The sequence below is a fragment of the Crinia signifera genome, chromosome 1, assembly GCF_055691185.1.
Source record: "Crinia signifera chromosome 1, ASM5569118v1, whole genome shotgun sequence".
In the NCBI taxonomy this organism is placed as follows: Eukaryota; Metazoa; Chordata; class Amphibia; order Anura; family Myobatrachidae; genus Crinia; species Crinia signifera.
The window spans coordinates 147,682,883-147,706,970 of NC_139217.1; the positions used below are offsets into that span (position 1 = coordinate 147,682,883).

Here is a 24,088-nt window from a genome sequence, read left to right on the forward strand (position 1 = left end):
CACGTGACACAGCAACAGCAGCAGCAGCAGCACAAGCAGCCAATTAGAAGAAAATATCTCAGCTGCCAAAGGGGGCAGTGCTGAGCTCAAGCAATGCAATGTGCATTGTATTGTATGTAATGCTAAGCGAAACCGATCCGGATCACCATTTTGGGATCGGCGGCTCGTTCGTTCTTTTGGTGGATCCGTTCAAAAGAACCGGATCGTTCGCGAACGACACATCTCTAAGAGAGACGCGGGCTCACACAGCACATCATCTAGTAACCTACATAATACACAGCGCAGCCCAGGCGCCAGTGTTAGCGGCACATAGCACACCTTGCAGAGCGGGACAGGCAATAGCCGTGCTGCGGAGCCCATGAGTAGGGAGGGTGCGGGGACATACAGAAGCCGCAGCCTATTTGCGGGAGTCGCAGACCCCGGGGCTTCCTTTGACCTGCGTTATAGTGTAGAACTTTGTAACTAGACCCAGCAGCAGCAGTCGCCTTTCGTATGCGCTTCTGGCTCCGTGGCACCACTTATGTGGCAGGGATATCCCAGTGCCACTGAGGGAGGCAGCGCCTAATAGAAGTGATCGGGGCGGGCGGCCGGTGACCCTGCTGCGTACGGGGAGGTGGAGAGGAGGCGGAGGAGGAGGAGAGGAGGAGGGCAGCAGCCCAGGCAGCATCCTCCCCAGCAGCAGCAGCAGCAGCACTAGGAGCAGGCTCAGGGTAGGAGCTGTCCGGTCACTTCGCACCTTTGGCACCCGCCACTGTCGTTTCTCCTGTCTGTCCCTGCGCTGCTGCGCTGCCCCCAGCACCCCGACCCTGCACCACCCACGGAGGAGACCTAAGGGAGGAGGAGGAGGAGGAGGCGGCGGCATGGCTTCTACTACTACCTGCACCAGGTTCACCGATGAGTACCAGCTCTTCGAGGAGCTCGGAAAGTAAGCCCCTCTCTTTTCATGCTGACAGCCCCTGCTACCCTGCACTGGTGCCATGTTAGATGGGCAGTGCCCAACTTTCTGCATATTCTATATATAATGAATGTAACCTAGTGTTGTGCAGGTGTGGGTATTGGCTGTCTATCCGGCTAACGTGATCATGTCAGGGAACCCCAGCTGTGGCTCATAGCTGTGTGTGTGTGTGTGTGTGTGTGTGTGTGTGTGTGTGTGTGTGTTTTAAATCCTGTAATTAAAGCCTAGTAAGTGTCTTCCTTAATTCACAACTAAATGGCCATTAAATGCTGTATATCCCATAAATTTAGATTTTTGTTATGTTGTCAAATTTACATTCATATATTTCCTAGCTATATATAATACAATGTGGATATGTATACATGTAGAGTGTGTATATAATATTGTGGCTTATGTGTAGCCTGAAACCAGGAAATAATGTCCTGATAGGCACACTGTTATCAGCTCTGACACTGTGCATGTAATGTGAATAGCTAACAGATGGATGCCAAGTCATTTCATGGGTTTCAGCTGAAAGCATACAGGAGATTGTCTCCTTCAAAGGGATTCCCTGCCCTACAGATCTTGTTGCTATATAGGCAGTGAAGATGCACAAGTACTGTAAATGTCATCGCCACCAAGAGCTTCTTCTTTGCCATCTATTATATCAGTAGTTCAATGTTAGATAAGGAGAATGAGAGCTCTCGGATCATAGTGCAAAAATGTAAGCTCTGTCATTCTTCAGTTTATTACTAATAATGTGAAATGTTTGCTGCTGATTCAGTCCAAAGGAATGTGAGTCAGTGTGGAAATATTTTTCTCCAACATATTTCCATGTTCGCCTTTTTAAAGTTTGTACTTGCAGTATGTGTATGTGTGGTTTTTATATCTTTTTTTAATTTTTTAATTTTTTTTAATTATTTGAAGGAAGCTCCCTGCTGTGGCATCTTCTGTAACTATCTTTATTTATACGGTATTCACACTCCTGTAATCACAATCAACCTTTGCTCCTATACTATTTTTAGGGTGACTCCAAAATTATTTATTTAGACTGCTGTATGTGTTTGTTTCATTTAGCATTATGGCATTTTCAGAATGTCTTTCATGGTAGGTGTAGCTACAGAGTGCTACTCGGAGTATTTACATGTGTGAGCTGGGAGTATAATTGTGTATCCTTCACATAAACACATACTATAGTGGTTGTGTTTATCATTAAGCACGGAAGCCATGTGCATTTATAAATATAATAGGTATGCAAGGCATGATGGCACTGTCTAATTCTTCACTATTTGCTCATCCAATTCCACTGCACCTCAACTGTTGTAATTGGTGGAGGTCATGTTGCCTTTATTTATGTTATCTCTTTGTTAGTGTTGGTATGGATGCAAATATTTTGGTCCCCAAAGCAAAATTTGTAAGGGCCCCATGTACCACCCAGGGGTGATAAAAATCCACGTGGTATTTTGGGGAGTACCGATCACTCTCTCAGCCCCCTCCATAGCTGCAAGTCTCATATACTGTAAGCTACTATTGTACTTCAACATTTGGCCATAGAAATCAATGCTGTGTAGGATACCTACATTATCGCTTGTCAGTCACATGGAATTTCCTGTTACATTGCTGACATGTTCATCTTGGGGGTTTAATATACATTTATTTTTCAGAGTTGAATCTGTAACATGCCAAAATTTAGGGCTTAGACTGCAGTTATTGTACTATAATTTTGCCATGACTATACATAGCCTGTGTGTATGTATGTGTATATATATCTCTGAACCAAGCCACTTAACAGGGCGTTAAGCTAGAATAATAGTCCATATATTTCTAACACATCATACACAATTACAGATTTAATGAGTCTTCTGGTACTGTGGGATGATAATTCCCATATGCATCAGTTTATGTAAATAATGCTTTAAAGCTTTTGACCTAACTGACAAATGCAGTGGGGAATACCAAGCTTCCCTTCATAACAGTCAACAGCCTCCTCACATTGTGAAATATGGTTTGTACTACAAATGGAAAAGGCAATATAAGCTACTGGAGTTGAGTATTTGCTGGCAATCAGCTAGTAGAGGGAAGGAACTTTTGATTTGCAGGCCAACATGATGAAAGAAACTGGTACAAAATTTGGTAGACTTGAACATTTATGAATTACCTTATTTCAGGGGTGTAAATTAATTTTTGGTACTTATGTAATATCTGTGCTCCCGTTTTTCTTATGAGACCGCGTCCCCTCGCGGGGCTCGTCACGCTTCGGGCACGGTGGCTCGCTGCGCTCGCCACACTATATAAAATCAACTCCATGCGTAGTTGGATAGTAGGGGTATGAAAAAATGGGGTGCATTTAACATGGTAGTCCAGATAATACATAAGTACCGAATTTTTATTTATTTACCGTTTCTGATATAGCGCAGCAGATTCCGTTGCGCTTTACAATAGTGGACAGTGATAAAACAAACTGGGTAACAACAGACAGACTTGGAAGCAGGTGAGCCATGTTGCAAGCTTACAATCTATAGGGATATAGGAGGGAAACACAAGGACAGACAGCAGTAATAGCATAGCAGTCCCACCAAGTTACAAGTCCAGAAGGGAAGCTATATAATACAGAAGTGCCTCAGAGGGTTATGCATGTAGAATATGATAGGCTTGCCTGAAGAGGTGAGTTTTCAGGGAACACTTGAAAGTTTGGAGGCTAGCGGAGAGTCTTATTGTGCGTGGAATGGCATTCCATAGGATGGGAGGAGCAGGATGAAAGTCCTGTAATAGTGAATGGGAACTAGTGATCCATGCAGAAGAGAGACGCAGATCTTGTGCAGAGCAGAGTGGTCTAATCCATTAACCGCCAAATTATAGTCCATTTTTTTTTTCATTCTGTTCTGTCAAGTTTGTGTGTGTTTATTGATCTAATATATTAATGAACCTAGAATTTTCTCCCCAGTCCAAGGTTCATTTAAGAAATATAGAATGTTAATGTAAAAGTACGGTGCAAATGTGTTGGGGCATTTTTGCCTGCTATTGTGCAGAGAAACAGATTGTTACAGTGAAAACATGACTTCTTGGGAATACTGTATGTCTATTGGAGTGAAAAAAGTTTGCTCCATGCGATTTGGGTTGATCTTTTTAAATGTACTTCCTTTTTGTTAATTTTTTTCAATTTGTGAAAGTGAAGCCAAACATGGGCTTTCTGCGTCATTGCACATGGATGAGTTGAATGCCACCTCACACATGTACAGCCAAGGAACTGGCCCAATGAAGCTATCATGTAGAAAATTAACTCAACTGTCCCAGTGAAAACAGCTGTTTTTTTCAATTAAAAACAATATTTGTTATCTGTGGGATTGGTGAACATGTTACTTGATGCTGCTTTGCTTTTAATTTTATTACATTTGGCGATTATTGACCTTTTTTTAATGCATCTTTTTATACTTACAAGTAAGCCTGCTCGAAGCAAATGCTTCGAAAGCTAGTAATGTAGTTGCACTTCCTGCAAGCAGATGGCAGTGTTTCGGAGTTACACAGACACTAGAGATATATAGATGATATACTGAAGTCTGGACTAAAATCTTATGTACTTGTTTCCTAGAACGGCGCTCAGATTTCCTATGTACGTCACCGTAGGGAAATCGCATCGCATGGGCCATTATAGCGGCATGCGATGCGATTTTTTTTTTTTTCATGTAATTTTTTTCCCCCTCATTGTACCTCACTATATCACATCTCATGTCCCACAAAATCACGTGCAATTTTATAGGGTATGCAATGCCATGACATTAGGTATACAATAATATGATTGTATTTCCCAAAAATAGATTTAACGCACCCCTCCACTATCCACGCCACCCCGAAGTGTGGCGAGCGCAGCGGAATGCGTCCTCTGACTTTTTCAAAACCCCACTATCCACATCAGCGTGGAGTTGATTTTATATAGTGTGGGTGAGCGCAGCGAGCCACCGAGCCCGAAGCGTGGCGAGCGCAGCGGATTACTTTACATGTATTCCATGTCCCCTCGCGGGGCATGCTGTGCTCGCCACGGTTCGGGCTCGGTGGCTGGCTGCGCTCGCCACACTATATAAAATCAACTGCGCTCGCCACGCTTCGGGGTGGCGTGGATAGTGGGGGGGGGGGGGGTGCGCTAAACCTATTTTTGGGGGCATACAATCATATTATTGTATACCTAATGTCATGGCATCGCACACCATATAAAATCGCATGAGATTTTGCGGCCGATGCGATGGCGTGGGGCTGAGAGAGCAGTGAATACATTTACATAGGAAATCGCATCCCACATCGCATGGCCCTAAAATGGCTCATGCGATGCAATGTGATTTCCCTACGCAAAATAGCCCACTAAGCAAATTGCTGAATCTAGGAAACAAGTACCAAATCTTATTTTGGGCATGAAGGAACTCTGTTGTGTTAAAACAAAATATTAGGAAAACAGGCCTGATTCCAAGGAAAGTTTCTGTTTCCCTGTGCAAACCGTTTCGCAATGCAGTGGGTGCAGTCACATTTACATGCATGGTATATAATTTATGCTTTTGAATGCATACCACATCTGAGCGGCTCTCAGCAAATGGCGTGGTGCGAATGAGGCGCCTGCGTGTGAGATGCTCTTGTGCCCATGTCCCGGCATATGGCGCGCTGAGTTGGGTCACCTTGGCTTGCCAACGCACCTAATGAGAGCGGCTCCATCTGTACTAGGTAGCTTTATTTTTATTCTGTAATTTAGATTTAAGTTTGGACACATCCCTCTCAAATGTAAATCTCTGCACCAAGGCCATATTAACAATGGAGCTACAGCTTCAGTCCTTCAAATAAAATGGGCCCATCGTAATGGCCGGCATAATGAGTAGCTGGCCACAGTCAGCCATAATTCTTAAGTATTAAAAGTGTATTTCTATTGTTTTTATTATTTTTTTCTCACAATGATTCTCCAAAAATTTTATGGTGGGTTTTTGTTTTTTTAATGGAGACCCTGGCCTTACCTACACAGCTCTTGTCTCATTTTCAGTATACTGTAGGCCCTTGAACATTTCGGCCTCAATCCCATGAGCCCCTCAATGTGGCTGTGCTTGGCACATATTAAATCTGCCCCACCTGCAGTGCAACATGGGTTTGCCAAAGTGCAATTAGGTAGTTTTTGATCATATTCAACGAAAACATACAAACAAAAATTAACAATTGGAAATGTCTCTAATAAAAGCAACCCACAGTTTGCTGGATCTACTGCACTCGAAATGTACATAATATCAATTAGTAACATATATCCATAAATTCACACAAATATCCAAACATAGGAGTAAAAACAAACACATATAAACAATTTGTTGAAATGTAAAGTACTTTGGAAAGAATCTAAAAAAGTGAGCACGTGTGTGCGTAAATATATGCAGGAGATAAAGGTGAGAATGACGCTACCAAAGCATAATCTTTGCATTATTGGAATATCAAGATTTTTACCCAATCGGAATTTTCCCCACCTATCCCATTTTTTAATGGTACAAGTTGAGTATCCCTTATCCAAAATGCTTGGGACCAGGAGAATTTTGGATAACGGATTATTCCGTATTTCGGAATATTTTAATATTTCAATGATGTATCTTGAGGTATCTTGCATTTATGTTGTACATCAAACACATGAAATAAACACAAATATATTTTATTTGTGCATAAAACAAGGTTTCAAAACTTGAAACAAAGTTTGTGTACAATCTCAGGCACTGAATTTAAATGCCAAGCAATCATTGTCTTGTACATATATAGTGCCAGTTAAATATCATTCCCTCAGTAGTGCTGTTACAGATGTCCCCAGTAAGTCTTTAGCAAAAAAAAAAAAAATTTTTGGTTCACTTTCTGGAATGTATGGTTTTCGGAATAATTCGGATAACGGATATTCGGATACGGGATACTCAACCTGTATATGGTCTTTTTTAAGTCTTTTAAATACCTTTTCATGGTTAGAGAAATTATAAACCAAAGCCCTCCATTTAAAAATATCAGGAGGATCACTGGCGAATCAATTTGTAGGTATTGCAACTGTAGCCAAAGTAGTGAGATATAGGGAATAATGGTAAAACATCAGTTTGCCCAAGGAAATAACCCCAAATAAAACCAAATATGATGAGTAGTAGAAAGATTCTACAGTTCAGAGTAGGACGTGCTAAAACATTATGACGGGTTTTCATTGCTATCTGACCAGTCAAATAGAATATGAGTGAAATGCCAGACTAAAAGAGCCTGACATACTTTAGTAAAGGAGAACCAGAAGCAGGATCAAAAGAAACGAAAAATTGCAGAGAAGAGATATAGAAGGACACCTGTCAAATGTACAAATTGCAAAGCCATATAATATACAGTAAATGGAGATTGGTGAGACCCAAGTCTCCAGAAGCTTTAGATATACGTCAATGTTTTTACTGTAAATCTACTGGCTCACATCCATCTATTAGAATATCTTGCATTTAATAGCTTGAGCCTCAAAATCAATAGTAAACCTAGCTATTAACTGGAGCTGTTGTGTAGGATGTTGAAAGTTAAGCGCTCATTATAAGCATATAGCAATACAACAAGTAATTTGTTCCCAATATGAGTATTTAAAAGGTTTCCACCTGATGTTTTCTCCAAATATGACATTAATGTGTACTATATTGTATAATCTATATAATTACCGCCCCCCCACACACTCTGGAGATCTCTTGTCTCTTGGTTTTGTAGTTCTACTAGTCAGTTTTTTTATTGATGCTTTCCAGGTTACCTTTATCTGTATAACTATAGAGTAAAATGGAGTGTGTGTTGGTAACAAGTCCCATATTATATGGCATACCTTTTTTACTTTTTAAGTGCTTGTTTAATTGTTTAAATGTGTTAGGAGTGTGAAAGAGCTTGTGGCTGTAATTCAGTCAGGTAATTGATCAGAAGGCATTTTGTAGGTGAGAGCAGAGTAAGTGTTGAATAATTGGTGTGCATTTCAATGTACAGTAGCTCAAGACAAGCAAGCGACCAAAATAGTCTTTAGCCAAAGCAAATGGCCTTGTAATCCCATATTTTCTGTCTTTAATTGCTGCTATTAACCCTTTGAGTGCCAAGTGAATTTGTGAAAATGTGACCTGTAATGTTTACGTTATATAGGAAATATAATCTTTTTCTTACACATTATTTTTTTAATTGAATTAATATAACAAATGTGATGCTGGCACTCAAACATTTAAAACTGTTAAGGTGCCCTTACACTAGGGTGATATACAGCGATTTGGTGCTTTTTTTTATTCGATTGCAAAGATCAATTGCATAAAAAGCATCCAAATCCTATATATTTGACAACCAATCCAATGCGATGTGCGGTCCTGTGCCCGGAAGGTACGCAGGTGGCTCAAGGGAGGTCTCCAAGCATAACAGTTGCCCGAGAAGTCACCTAATGTATGGCCAGTTTAACACATTAACCATTAGTGCACAGGGTCTCAAAGTCCGACCTGAGGACCACACACAGTGCATGTTTTGCAGGTCTTGCCGAATGAAGTGAAATAATTAGCTCCACTTGTGGATATTTTTAAATGTGTCAGTCAGTAATGAGTGCACCTGTCGGGTGACCTGAAAAACATGAACTGTCTGGGGTCCTGAGGACTGATTTTGAGAACCACTGCATTAGTGGAACACTTGTACTGTGTCTGTGAGAGAGATTTTGAAATATCAGATGGCACCATTTTTCCATTTAAGGTGCCTATACACGCACCGATCCCGGGGGTGCGATCTGTGCTTTGAGGTGCGCACTCCCACGGCACCTCATCGCACAGTAAAAAAAGTATGTGCTTCACATACTTTTTGTACTTGCTTTTCATCGCATTGCATGCACAAGGCATGCGATGCGATGCAATGCTATTTTAGCCCAGAACGCACCCCGGGATCGGTGCATGTATGGGCACCTTAAGTGTTGGGTTCTCCTCTGTTATCAGACCAAAAATGTTATTGACGGAGGGAAGCATTTAATTACCACTAATAGCCATGTCCTTGCTTTACAGGGGAGCCTTCTCTGTGGTGAGAAGATGCATGAAAATTACCTCAGGACAGGAATATGCAGCAAAAATCATCAACACCAAAAAGCTTTCCGCAAGAGGTATTTATCTCCTACTCGGCTTGTGTCTCTAATGATCAGTAATGGACTGAAGTTGATAGAATTTAATATGTACCCAAATCTTACTTTATTGTCGAGTGGTTCTGTCTGACTATTCCGTAAGTGGATAACTTGTCAAAATTGCATTTCGCTTTACGGGACAAAGTAATTATTAATATAGACATACTATTTTCATTTGAAACTAACCATTCTGTTTTAATTTGACATATCATGTTTTAATGTGTTCCCATGGTGCATAGGTGCAGTGATGATGACATTGCTGTGTCAGGAAGAGACAGGAATCTTGTAGCTCGGGGCTTGTTAGTGGGCAGTAGAGAGACTGATTCTGCAACATGGGAGTAAGATGCTTCGGCAGTATGTTGTGGGAAAAATAGGTCAGAGCTTAGATAAATCACATTCCTGTTCATTATTTACAAATGATCTTGCTCCGTTAAGGCACGCTGTATTTAACAGTAGAGCTACACATAATTCTATAGAGCTTTCTGGGATGGAACTTCCCTATTGATTGATGTTCCCCCCCACCCATGCATTTTAAGATTACTTATTAACCACTGGCTAACTTGGAAAACTAATGTTTTCCTTGCTTGGTATGAAATATATTTGTGCGTCTTCACCGATCTGTGGTGTAATGAGTAGTTCTATATTTACTGAGGGTTATTTTTAGAAACCTAACATAAAATGTGCAATTGTTTGTTTTCTAAAGGTTGTTCTGCAAAAAAAAATCTCCTGAGAAAATGATCATGTGAAAAGCAGACTGAGACATCAGGCCTAGAATCTGGGCATATTAAATGTTCCGAGATCTGTTATCTGTCTACCATCCACAGTGATGGAGTGTACAGTATTTACGTCCACGAAAATCAACCTGTTTTTATTTTCTTTCTTTTCAGCCTAAGCTTAAATGGAATAGTTATATACACACAGTCAATCCCATTCACCTTTTTGCGCCCATTTCTATATGCAACATAATAAAATGATACATAAATATAAATATTTGTATTTAGTCATGTAAATGCTGTAGACATTGCAGCACTTAGATTGTGGTGCACCAAGATAAACACTTGTATTTTTTTTTTCACTTTTTTTTTTAATGTGCACCCTGTGTTAGGTACATCTGAACCCAGATAGCAGCTGTGTATTGTATCCACAGGGTTGAGGTATTGGCTAAATAGACAACCTGGGACTGGGAGACCTTTCTAAAAGCAAAAGGAAAACATAAGTGATATCTAGTTATGTAATGAGCTATATCAGACTTACTACTTACTTTTAGAGCCATAAATCGTGGTACGTTGGGGAGATGTGGAGGGTCTGGGGAATGCGGGAGACTTGCCCACCTTTCCAGGGGGCTGCCGGATGGAGGAGTACCTGATTTTCGGGAGCCTCCGGCCATTCCGGGAGGGTAGGCATCTCTGAGCTACATAAGGCCACTAAACAATATTAGGGTCCACATGCTCAGGTGTCGACATTGACACAAACAAACCTGAAAACCACATGTCAACCTTTTCATGTATAGGGTTTACTCTAAACAACCCCCCCCCCCCCCCCCTGTTATTGGGTTTCATAACGCCGCCCCGCACTGAGCCCTGCCGCCTCTCACCGAATTCCCCCTCACGGACCTGTGAGGAGGAGGAGAGACCAGAAGAGCAGCCGGGTAAGGGAGGGAGGGGGGAGCTGCCGGGGACCCACTGCACATCGCCTGCCACAATGCAAAGGACAGCTCTTAACGCGAGAGCTGTCCTTTGCCATAATTATCGTATATGTTAGTGCATATGCAATAATTATGTCTGTGGTAGCCGGCGATGTGCGGGCGCGGATGTTACAGCATCCCGCCCACTGGTCTTTTTCCATGTCAACTTACTTCATGTGTTGACATTGTACATGTTGACCTTTTACCATTGTCCTAATGACTGTGCTTGGACATTGTCTGTGGGCTAAACCACACCCCTTTTGGAGGTAAAGGGTTAGCCCAGTGTTGCCCTTGAATTGTGTCGGGTGGACCATAAGTGTTGTACTGTATATTCTCTGCGGGAAAAGATTTTGAATTTCAGTTTGCTACCTTTTGTACATATAAAGGCTACTCTGGCAAAATAACATTTCCATATGTAGTATTTATATTGTTGTTATCGTCGTGCTAGTATACACTGTACAGCTCTGCAGTTGGGGAATAACTCCATAATAATAAAAGACTGGAATCAGCAGGTTGAATAATGCGAATTCGATCCATACTACACACAGGAGGTTTTGTGTACTGTTCATGCTCTCTTTAGAAGAAGACTTTCATAGTTATCAAAAGAATAGTGTCTAACGAGCACCTGTCAGCTAAACATTATTATTCTGTGGCCTTAAACAATATATGTACTATTGCAGCCTATAAAGTCATTCCTTAAAAGTCAAGAGCCACAAGGAGATTGACTGCATTCTTTCGAATGGGAGTTTTCAAAACTCCTGTAAACCGGCAGCTCCCTGGGAGTCCTCTACATGCAATAAATTGCATGTAAAAAATGGCACATAAAGTGCCAAATTGCATGCAACCCTCCCAGGGAGCTTCCGGGGGAGTTGAAGGGAAATCCGGTCCGACCTGTGTATAACAGAAGCGCACGCAGGGGGGTTTCTTAGTACCCAGAAACTCCCCCAGCTTAGGGTCCCCTCTTTTCATGGGTACAAGAATTGTAAAAATCGGCCCTTGGGAACCGGAGATATCTGACTTCAAAGCAGTGGTCCCATCCAAGCCTGTTAATTGTTATTCCCAGTCAGATATTTCAGGTTCTCTCTGACTTAGAGTTTTTTTGAGGTTATATTCCAAAAGCTGGGACTCTTCCCCTTTGAAGGACACCAGTAGCTTGTCTCTACTATACCCAGAACCAGAGATATCAGCCTTCCAGCAGCTGGTTACTGCTCCAGCTCCACACACCTGGTATGTAGTTTGATATACTCGTTGGCAGATTGCTCTGCCTCCTGAACTCTGATCCCCTAGTTCCCAATAGCATTTGGTAGGTGGGATTCTCTTGTTTTTAATTCCATTAAAATCTAAGAAATCTATTTCTGGGAACTGGAGATATCTGCAGTCAAGCAAGTTGTCCTCCCACCAGAAAATTATGAATAATGAGCCCACTCAACTATACACCCCTCCTCTGCATATTAAACATCCTCTACCACTCTGGAAGTTATGTATCAGGGCCCCTTTATTTAGTTCAATGCCCCCTTCTTCCACCATCTGTGCAGTAAAGGGGTAATTAGTGGAAATTACTGATCCAGGCCCTACATGCTGAGCGGTTGATATAATACCCCCTAACACCATCGGGACATCAAAGCTTCCCCTACCGCTGGAGGATCGGTAGGGGCCCGAATACATTGCTATGCCCAGGGGTCTACACTGCTGTTGACGCCCCTGTATGTATGTATAATATTATTATTATTATTATTATTATACATTTGGTCTATCTATAATACTTTAACTGACCCGGCATATACTGGGTCACCTAAGTGTCCATCTCCGTGCTTTGCTCCACCCCTCTGGAAACCCCCTTCTGAAAATCCTGCGTTTGCCACTGTATAAGGACCTTAACCCTGACCACAGCCTATATCAGGCTTGTCTAAACTGTGGACCTCCAGCTGTTATGAAACTACACATCCGAGAATGCTTAGTTTTAGCATTCCTTAATAGCAGTGGCAATGCATGAAGTAACTTGTAGTTTTACAACAGCTGGGGGCCATAGTTTGGACATGCCTGGCCTACACCTAACATTGGCTGTATTTATTCTGTCAGTGAGGACATTCTGAGCTTAGTGTCATACCTTGTAATTAATTGGACTTTCAGATACTGGCCCTTATTCAGATCTGATCACAGTAAAAAACTGCGATCAGTTTGAAAAAACATCTCAACCTAATGCTTGTGTCGACCTAATGACCTTGTCCCATGTCGACCTAGAGCCATGTCAACCTTTCAGTATGTCAACCTAATGACTGTGGACCAACTTTTGGTCGACCAACCGACCGTATCCCCTTTAAAATAAGAACATTTAATATCGTTCAACATTCAAGGTAGACCATATTTCATTTAAAAAAAAAAAGACAATTTAAATTAATTTTACGATGAACAAAAACCTCCTCACTGTTCTGATCTAAGCCTTAATCCAGGACAGTCCGATATTTAGTGATGTTTATTCTCACTGCCAGGACTTTTAGGAATACTGCAGCATGTCCGTGTTCCAGTGCACTAAACCGGAGCCGAGTATAATGGCAACAAGGGGTTAGGGGAGGGTATTGGGTATGGATGAGAATTGAAGGAAAATGACACTGACTCTTCTGGTCTGTGTAGCATTTAAAATGTTGGACATTGTGGTGTGAATGTGAACTGTGTAATGGGGATTGTACACACAGGTTTTAAGATGATTTGGCTCTTGTTCAGACCTTAACCATTTCTTTTCAGAATCTCTCGAATTTTTTAGTGGGTGAGGGTAAACAGACAGCAGCAAATTATATTATCAGAGTTTGCACATGGTTTTGTCCATTAAAGGAGGAGTTTGCTTTTGCAAAGCAACCAGAATCACCCCCTGTGAATGTGTGATCTTGTAAGAGACAATGACTTGTCCATTCCTGTGATAGTTATTAAGTAATGTCTTGTTGAGGAGAGGAATGGAGGCAAGCAGATAAGACTGAACTGCACCGTGGAAGGAATAGGGTTCCCTGTCAGCACTTGGGCCCATATGTATTCAGGGTTTGCAAATGCTCGCTATACAAAGTATTTATCCCTCTTTTGAGCACCACAGACTCATTTTCTTGTCGATTACTGTGTCCCCTGGGACAGGCTCCACCTAGTTCTGTGTACGCGCCATGTTAATGATCCGCTGTCTTCCCGCATTGCTCGAATCCCAGGACGTCACTGTGTTCCTGCTCTCGTTCATACTGTGCACAGGCCATTAACCCTGCCTTGCCCCACCCTCGTGTTATGTCACTCTATTATTGGTTGGATTGGAGTTGCCATTTCCATATTGGTTCTCACCCCCACCCAGAACAATGGAAAATTTGGTTTGGCGCCCAAGAGAGCAACACCCTTACATCCCTACACCCACCAGGTTACCTCCAGATATCCCTACACAGCCGGGTCACCCGGACTGGAGTAAGCTGCCGACCCAGCAGCTGGGATGTCACGCTCTATGTAGGAGTGCCTGGGGAGAGAGGTGAGAATTGACGTCCTGTGCCCCCGCCCATCATCTGTATGTCCCTATACAGTGCTGTGCAGTGTGTGTATATCAGAGTATGGCGCCCCATGCTGCTCCCCGGCACCATCCTTCCCTGTAATACCACCAACTGCTCTGTGAGGTTACATGGCCCTGCGCACAATTAGAAGTTTATTTGCAGTAATATACAATGTATGTGATTTAAACTGGTCAGCACTACAAGTCCCAGCGGTCTGCATAAACTCCTATTGCAGTAAGATGGGTGGGACAGGGAGAGGGTTTGCCAGTCGCACAAGACTGAGATGATTACTTATGAACCCCCTTATTGGTTCTTTCAAAGTTTATCATTCGTTCTAGGATCGGGAGGGGGGGGGGGGGGGGTGGACCATTGGACACAAATAAATTGGAAAGACTTAGGAATGAAAAGATATGTCCTATTTCAGTGCACCAAAAGAAGTATAAAATTTTACTTTTATTTATTCATTTTTAGAACTGCGAAAATATAAAAAAAAACACACAAATAGATATACATGGGTGGGATTCACACATTTAAAACGAAGGTGGCAGGCAGATGTTGCACTTTAGTGTATCAATTGTTAAGTGTATCTAAGTTGGACAGTGTGTATCCGGCTTAGGCAGTGTGGTTGCTGCATCTAGCCAATTTATCAATTTTTATTTTTTAGGTTTTTAAACGTTTAGTTTTTAGTTTAAAATTGGAGTGGGTCATGTAACCTTGTTACTCCATATGTTGCAGGCTCGCTTGGGAAACCTGCACGTATTACAAATAGTCCCAGCTATGGGGTATGTGCATTTATGGTGTTACGTGTTACGTGATATGTAGAATTACTCCAATGAGGATCCTTTCAATGGAGTCAAAGACTCTGTTTGTAATAATGATAGACGGTCACCTATGTCAGGTTATTGAACATGGGGCCAGATATAGAGATGGTGAGTTGATTAATGAGAGGTTCAACACCACCAAATGCACATATACAGGTACAGGTAGTCTAGCTGTGACAAAACCTGTTACACCAGGGTGTTCCACTACATGTATGCAAGTGGGAATCTTAGCCCCGGTGGGTTACCTAAGTAGTCAGTGGTCACCTATATGAGTAGCATACATATGGTGTCACGTGATGTATAATTAGGCAGGCACAGTTTATAGTGAGTTCAAGCCCTTACAAGGGCTGCTGAGACATATCACTGTTGGAACACACAATCAAAATACATGAGTATGAAAAATGCAACCATCTGCCTGCGCACTGCTAGCCGGCACGCGCTTCGCAGATTAGCTTCCTCAGGGCCAAATATACAATGTACCGTATATACTCTAGTATAAGTCAACCCGAATATAAGCCGAGGCACCTAATTTTACAACAAAAAAATGGGAAAACTTATTGACTCAAGTGGGACCCTCACTCGAGTATAAGCCGAGAGGGGCTTTTTCAGCATAAAAAATGTTCTGAAAAAGTAGGCTTATACTCGAGTATAAATGGTATGTGATTTTAAATTTATTTAAGATAAATTATAAATTTATCTTAAAACCACTGTAACTGCTAATCTGTATTTTGCCCATTGCATAACCAGTGTTGTTTTGTTAATGATGTGTTTCTGGTCTTTGTAGTACCTGTTTGAAGCTGTGTTCAGTGAGGCATCATTTATTGGAGTATATTTTTTGGCTAGTGTTTATTTAACACAGGCTAATTTATGTACTTTGATTAGCTGGACATGGGACCTCAGCTGTAGCCTCTCCTAAGACCTGGTATATCTCTTCACATAGAGGACAATTCTCTGCCACTGCAGTTCTATAAGTTTGAAATATACGAAGTAGAAATTACAAAGTGGGAATTACTCATATAACAGTTAAAAAAACAGTTTAAAAACATTGAACAACCTCAAGCAAGGTAAATACAATACTTATTACACATCATTACTATACATATCCACTCTACTTAACCCTGTCTCAAACATACACACAATCACATCATGCTCATCAAACTGCTACTTCTCATTTCATTACATGGAATACTCGCCAAACTTCAACCATCCTATAATCTTCCTGACACTCACCTCTCTGTGCACATTAATTTTTTTATTAACAGTTTCTTATATAGCGCACACATATTCCACAGCGCTTTACAGAGAATATTTGAACATTTACATGGGTCCCTGTCCCAGTGGAGCTTACAATCTATATTCCCTACCACATATACACACACACAAACACAGACATTCTAGGGTTAATTTTGTTGGGAGCCAATTAACCTACCAGTATATTTTTGGATTGTGGGAGGAAATCGGACATTGCCTCTTCTATTATTCACTCCCCTCTTCTAAACACTCATGAGCTCTTTACTTCTCTACTTGTACTTTCACATCCACATCCCACCACCAACACAAAAAACACGAACATCCACCTACAGTATATCTATCTCTCCCTTCTAATCATATTAGCTGGTGACATATCACCAAACCCAGGACCCAACCACCTGTCCAACTCAGATTTATTTGGTTCTAAAGGTGCCCATACACGTTACAATTATTGTATACAATATCACTTCTCATCGCATCCCGGTTTTGCGATGAGATAAGATCTAGTACAAAAAGTATGTGCTGCACATACTTTTTATACAAGATCTCATCTTATCGCAAAACCGAGATGTGATGTAATGTGATATTGTATACAATAATTGTAATGTGTATGGGCACCTTAAGCCTTATAGAAATCCTGCTAACCTCATAAATATCACATGCCTCCCACCACACACCAAACAACGTAAATGTGCCCTATTGAATGCACGCTCTGTTTGCAATAAATTAACATCCATCCATGACCTCTTCATCTCTCACAACTTCAACCTACTGACCATTACAGAAACCTGGCTTACACAATCAGACACGGCCTCACCTGCAGCACTGTCACATGGTGGTTTCTACTTCACTCACACCTCCATGCCTGGTAACTGTAAATGAGGTGGGTTTGGTATATTACTGTCACAATCCTTCACTTACTCAGTTCTACCACCAGTTCCTTCACTCACATTCTAATCATTTGTAAATGCCACTGCCTTGACCTTGTTTTCACCAGGCTGTGCTCAGTCTCTGATTTTTACTAACACTCCCTTCAGAGGGATCACAATCTCATTACCCTTTCGCTCTCCTCCATTACACCAAGCTCACTGACACTGAAATCATGCAAGCCTACTCTAACCCTCAGAAATACTAATACTATTAATTTTCCACAACTTTCCACCTCCCTGCAGCAACAGCTCTCACTAATTTCTACATTTACCTCTCCTGACTCTGCTGAAGTGGCTCCAGCTTCCCATTACACCCTACATAGGCTTAGATTCCAACCGTGGCACTCCAAAACAACAAGACAACTACGAAATCACTCACGTAAAGTAGAACGCCAATGGCGTAAATCTCGTAATATGACTGATTTCCTCACATATAAGACTAGCTACCACTCCTACTGCAATGCTTTGGACACTGCCAAACAAACATACTACCAATCTCTCATCTCTTCTCATGCCACCAACCCTAAGCAACTTTTTTTTTTTTTCCATCAATAAATTTTTATTGTAACAAAGTTTAAATGGGGTACAGAAAAGAAAGAGGGGGGACTTTCGGGGGGGGGGGGGGGTGGTCGGACATCAAAAATATAACATCAAATCTGATACAGACAGTAAGTAGGCAAAATACAGTCTATGTATGGACCAAACACGGCTATATTATGACATGTTTTACTGCAGCTAGTAAGCAATTCAGAAACAGTTAATAGGTAACATGGATACTCTTAAAGCACAGTACATCAATTAGTCAGCGATAGCATCGAAATTGTGAAGAGATATGTATGAGGGGATCTAATGGCGTTGGACCTCTGGTGGCTCATTCAAACTGAATTGAAGTGGGTCTGAAGGGGGTAGCGGGGGGAGTGTCTGAGCTCCTGCTCCTTCCGTAATATAGGTGTGCCATGGGAGCCAGCGGATATGTGGGGAGTTCGGAGAGGAGGAGAATGGGGTATAGTCCGTTTCCATAAGGAAATGGTGGTTAGTCTTCAGGGTAACCTGTATCACAGGCGGAGGGGAGGGTTGTTTCCAGTGCTGGGCCAGATTCGCTCTAGCGGCAATAAGTATGTGGCCCAGAACATATCTTTTTTCAGGGGGGACTTCCTGAGGGTATAGGTGAAAAAGAGCCACAGATGGGTCGGGGAGGAGACGGAGTTTGAGCACCGTGGAAATGAGGGTGAAGACTTCGGACCAGTACTGGAGGATTTTGGGGCAGGACCAGAATATATGATATATGTTGCCGACACAGCCGCATAGCCTCCAGCATTGATTAGAGCAGGAGGGCCAGAAGGAGTGTAGGCGGTCTGGTGTTAGGTAGAGCCTGTTGATCAGTTTAATATGCATCTCTGTATGGTTTAAACAGCGAGACATTATGTAGGAGGAGAGGAAGATTTGGCGCCATTGCGCAGGGGTAAATGTCCTATTCAGATCCGACTCCCATTTCATGTGGGGGGACGTTTTGGAGAAGGCGACCGGGGTGATTAGGGTTTTATACCAAAAAGAGATGTCGCCTTTGGTGCAAGTCATGAAGGGTCTGGAAATGATCGACTGGGCGGAAGCATCAGGGGGAGAGTAGGAGGTGAGGTGTGCTTTCCACCAGTGCGCAAGTTGTAAGTAGTGGAAATACTCAGAGGGGGGTAGGGAGAACTGTCTCTGGAGGGTGGGAAAGGGGCGGATGGAGCGAGAGTCTAGTAAGTCTCCCAGGGTAGCCACTCCTTGGGACCTCCAGATCTTCAAATTGAGGTTAGGTATTAGCTTAGCGACTGTACTGATGGAGACGTTAGCTATTATGGCTGACGAGGCGGGGAGTGTGGCAAGTAATTGGTCCCATATCTGTAGGGTGGCCCTGGTGGACGGAAGTAGAGTTAGCTGGGGCGGTCTGGCGTGCTTTGGGATTCTAATTAAATCGGATAGTGGAATGCGAGGAGTCGAGGCTTGCTCGATGGTTACCCATCCTGTAAGGGAGTTGGTCTCATTGTAATATTTAATTGAGGCTAAGAGACATGCTGATTGATAGCGGGCCAGGTCAGGAAGGTCCAATCCCCCAAAAAGTCTAGGGAGCGACATCCTAGAACGGGCCATAGCTGGAGGTCTAGATGTCCAAACATAGTTCGTCATCATGCGGGTGGCAAGTTGGATAGATTTCCTGGGGAATATATAGGGGATAGTGCGGAACAAATACATCAGTTTGGGAAGTAGGGACATTTTAAAAGCTGCCATACGGCCTAGCCATGAGATATCATATGCGAGCCATGATTTAGAGAGACTAGTCAGAGTGGAGAGGAGGGGGGTGAAATTTACATCAAAGACATGGGCAGTATTTGGGGGGATATGAATGCCCAGGTATTTGATGGAGGTGGGCTGCCAGTTGTATTTGTAGGTTGACTGTAAGGCGGGGAGGGAACTAGTGAGGTTAATCGGTAGGGCGTCTGTTTTGGAAGTGTTCAGTTTGTAGTAGGAAGCTACACTATAGGAGGACAGTATATTATGCAGGACGGGTAGTGATCTAAGAGGGTTCGTCGCGAAGAGTAGCACATCGTCCGCGAAAAGGCTTAGTTTGTGGTGTAAAGGGCCTATCTGTACGCCAGGGAAGTTGGGATCATCTCTAATAGTTATGGCGAGGGGTTCTATTGAAAGGACAAAGATCAGGGGGGATAAGGGGCAGCCCTGTCTAGTTCCATTCGTGATCTTGAAAGGGTCGGAAAGGAAACCGTTGCTGAACACACGGGCAGAGGGCGTGCTATAAAGCGTTAGGATTGAGGTGAGGATCCGTCCGCTGAAACCGAAGCGCGACAGCACCTCCTGCATATATTGCCAATTCAGTCTGTCAAACGCTTTCTCAGCGTCAAGAGACAGGAGGAGAAGGTCTTGCTCTCCTGAAAGGGAATCAATTAAGTTGAATACCCTTCTGGTGTTATCCGAGGCCTCTCGTCCTGGGACAAAACCTGTCTGATCCGGGTGTACCAGCAACGGGAGGAGCCTATTAATGCGTAGAGCTATTAGTTTGGCAAAGAGTTTGATGTCGCAGTTAAGCAGTGCAATGGGACGGTAGTTTTGGCAAGAAGATGGGTCTTTCCCCGCCTTTGGAATAGTCACTATACGTGCTTCTAACAATTCAGGGGGGGAGGAGCCAGTCGTGGATAGTTCAGTAAAAAGGTCTGTTAAGTGTGGGGTTAAGAGGTTTCCAAAGGTGCGATAAAAGTCGGAAGTGAACCCGTCGGGGCCAGGGGCTTTGTTACGGGGGAGGGAATTAATGGTCGATAGAACCTCAGCCTGAGACCACGGGGCGTTGAGAGAGTCTAGTTGTTCTGGGGTGAGGGAGGGGATTTTGATCTTGTCCAAGAAGGATGAAATTGTTTCTTTAGAGGGTTGAGGTGTGGAGGGGTCCGAGGAGAGGTTGTAGAGCTGGGAATAATAACGTGCGAATTGGTTGGCTATGTCTTTGGGGTTCATTAGTTTTTCCTTGTTGGGGGTGATTATGTGTTTAATCCTATTGCGGGCTTGTTGGGCTCGTAGTTTGCGAGCCAGCATTCTGCCAGATCTATTGCTTAGGAGATAGAATCTTTGACGCAGCCTATTTAAGGCGGTTTGGGTGCGGGATAAAAGGAGTTTTTGGAGTTGGGAACGCACTTCCGATATCTCCTTTTTCAAGGACCTGGAAGGTGTGGCTTTGTTAAGGGACTCAAGTGCTACTAATTTAGATTCCAGATCTTGCTGTGCTTTGAGGGATCTACGTTTGAGGTTAGCGCCTGCCTGTATGGCCGCCCCTCTTGTAACCGCCTTAAGGGCGCACCAGTAGTTAGTTATGTTGGTATCTTGGGGGGAGTTGTGCTCAGCGTACGTCTGGATAGATTCTAGGATGGTAGCCTTGGCGGTAGGGTCTTTTAAAAGGTGTGGGAATAGACGCCATGGTCTTGGAGGGGTTGTACCTAAATTTAGTTTCCATTGCCATGTGACAGGAGCATGGTCAGACCACGTGATGGGTAGGATATCTACCCCTTTAGTATGTTGTAGGGACCATTTATCGCATAAAATGTAATCAATCCTAGAGTATGTGTTGTGCACCGGAGAATAAAAGGTATACTCACGGCCGGTAGGGTACGTGGTTCTCCAGATGTCGTAGAGGTCGAACTCCAAAAGTAGGTTCCGGAAGGGTGTGGGTGCGGTGGGCTGTCGTGGCGGGCGGGAAGAAGGTTGGTGGGACTTGTCCATTTTGGGGTCTATCGTTAGGTTAAAGTCTCCAAGTATCACCAGAGAGCCCTTAGAGACTTTCCGAATGAGCAGAAATAGCTTACGTAGAAAGGAAATTTGGTTAGAGTTAGGGGCGTACAAACAGACTATGGTTGTCAATTTGTCTTCCAGAAGGCCAGTTAGAATTAGGTATCTACCAGCTTTATCAGCGGTCTGGGACTGGAGGGCGAAGGTGGTATGTTTACTGAACAGGATAGCAACTCTGTTGCGTTTGGCTGGGCCATTGGCATAATATGATGTGGGATAGTTCGGATCTTTGAATACGGGGGGGTTGAAGGAGGAAAAGTGTGTTTCCTGTATGGCAACTACATCTGCTTTGAGCTTGTGGAAATCAGAAAGGGCTAGCCTACGTTTGTTAGGGGAATTCAACCCCTTAACATTCAGTGAGAGAAGGCGGGGCATTCTGAGGCGTGGTTAGGTAAAGTAGGGAGTCCAAGCGTCCCAAAGTGTGAGCAATGTAATGGATACTCAGGGTATCTGCGACTACTGAAGTCCTGGGGGGGGGGGGGGCTGGGGTGGGGGAGGGGTTTAGGGTGGGAGGGGGTAAACAGGTACAAGACAGAGAGAGAGGTAAAGGGAAAGAAAAACCAAAAAGGTCCAGTGTATAGGACCTGCATGACTACTGCAGGGGAGAGAGAAGGGTTAATGCAGTAGTATAGAAGAGGTTGGGGGGGTGGCGAGGCTGACGTAGGGGTCTACGTATGAATACGGAGCCCCCACTCACCAGCTGATGTATAGAGCGTGAGAGGGGAGACAAAGAATCTAGTGTCTAAGGGTGTGAAACACAATAAACATATTACATGCGGCTAAACTTGTAATGCAAAACTTGTAATGCAAATAACTCTATCCTCGAGAGGAAAACAACATTCGAGACAATAATATAGGGAACTAAGTGCCTCGGGACTTGCCTGGCTGGGCAAACAATACAAACAATACTTAACGTGTGAGCCCCATATTGGTGGAGGGGGAGGCAAGAACAGATGTGGCACAGTTCACCGGGCCATAACGTATAGGCTGCAGGCTCTGTGTGGAGGCTTCAGGTTTCGGCCCATTCCTGTTGCAGGGTCCGTGCGCGTTTCGGATCCTGGGGGCTCGTGACCGTAATGTCCCAGTCCATTAGGAGTTTAACTCCTGCGTCCAGGGAGGATATGGTGTAGGTAGAGTCATCATAGAAGATAAGGAGCTTGACTGGGAACCCCCAGCGGTACCGGATGTCGTTGGAGCGGAGTGCAGTGGTGATAGGGGCAAAGGCTCTTCTGGCGGCAATAGTTGCAGGAGAGAAATCCTGGAAGATTTGGAGACCCCCCAGGGTATCGGTGTTTTTTGATTCCCGGGCCGCCCTCAGAATTCTTTCTTTCACTGTAAAGAAGTGGACCCGAAGGAGGGTATCTTTTGGCAGGTCTGCGGGGACCGTTTTGGGTCTGGGGAGGCGATGAATACGGTCGATCAGGAGGTCTTTCGGGTCTGTAGTGGGTAGAAGTTTGCGGAACAGGGTGCAAGCGTAGTCCTCCAGCTCGGAGTTTGCCACCGAGTCGGGGATGCCTCTAATTTTCAGATTGTTACGTCTAGACCTGTCCTCCAGGTCCGCTAGCTTAGACTTAAAGTTGTCGATGTCGCGTTGTTGTCGGTCGAAGGAGGTTATAAGGTCATTGTGGGACGTAACAAGTTCTTCCATTTTGCGCTCCAGGTGGTCTGTTCTGTCGCCGATGGCGGTTAGTTCGGTTTTGACTTCCCGGATAGCGGCTTTAAGATCTTTGGACATTTCTGCTTGGAATGCAGAGAAGACTTGACAGAGTGATTTCAGTGTCACAGGTTCATCCGATTCCACGTCTATCCCCGCTACTCCGATGTGGGGGACTAGTGCTTCCGGTGTCCCCTGGGGAGGTGGATTGTGTTTTGGGGGAGAGGAGTGAGCCGGAGGGGGCTGGGGGGGCTTCTTGGAGGAAAGAGAAATCTTGGTGGGTAGAGGGTCTTTGCCTCTTTTGGATGGCATGATGAGGGGGGGGGGGGGGTTGCACTCGCCGTATAGGCCGAAGAGAAACGTAGACAATGGTACTTGGGGGTATTGTATAGCTCACTCTATCATGGGTGCCACTAGATTCAAAGCATTGGTGAGTGGGGGTTGTGGCAGGTCTAAAGTCACATTAGCAAGCTTGTGAGGAGTAAGCCGACGGATTAATTTGGGTGAAGCTGTCCCTCAAGGCAGGGTGAGCGAGGTCTTGCACGTGGGTGGTAGGGTTTTCTGAGTAGGGCCAGTGGGGGAGATGCAGGGGGTGCTATCAGCAGACTTGGGTCAGACCTGGGTCTAATGGGGTAGATGTTGCAGGCCCCTTATATAGCTGGTATGAGCTGGGTTGTTCCAGCAGAGAGGGGGGGGTCGCCTGTGGAGTAGGTCAGAGCGGAGCAGAGAGCACAGGGTTAATGGTAGGGAGTGTTGTGGGGTTAATATCCCCAGCAGCAGCCCTCCCAAGATGGCGTCGGTGAGGTGCTGTAATAGGATCAAACTCAGCTCCGTTTAGGT

The 24,088-nt window shown here is 43.8% G+C and overlaps 1 protein-coding gene across 8 annotated transcripts in view; it reads left to right on the top strand.

Moving 5' to 3' along the window:
• The first annotated feature begins 211 nt into the window (after positions 1 to 211).
• The window catches only part of CAMK2D (calcium/calmodulin dependent protein kinase II delta), a 237,916-nt gene continuing 214,039 nt past the window's right edge, over positions 212 to 24,088 (top strand). For 6 of the 8 annotated variants that reach the window (XM_083174483.1, XM_083174485.1, XM_083174480.1 and 3 more), the window contains exons 1-2: positions 212 to 925; positions 8,956 to 9,050. In XM_083174483.1, the coding sequence (XP_083030609.1) occupies positions 861 to 925; positions 8,956 to 9,050 (160 nt within the window). In that variant the 5' untranslated portion in view covers positions 212 to 860. The remainder of the gene's footprint in view (positions 926 to 8,955; positions 9,051 to 24,088) is intronic. The other 2 variants (XM_083174478.1, XM_083174481.1) reach the window with 1 other exon arrangement.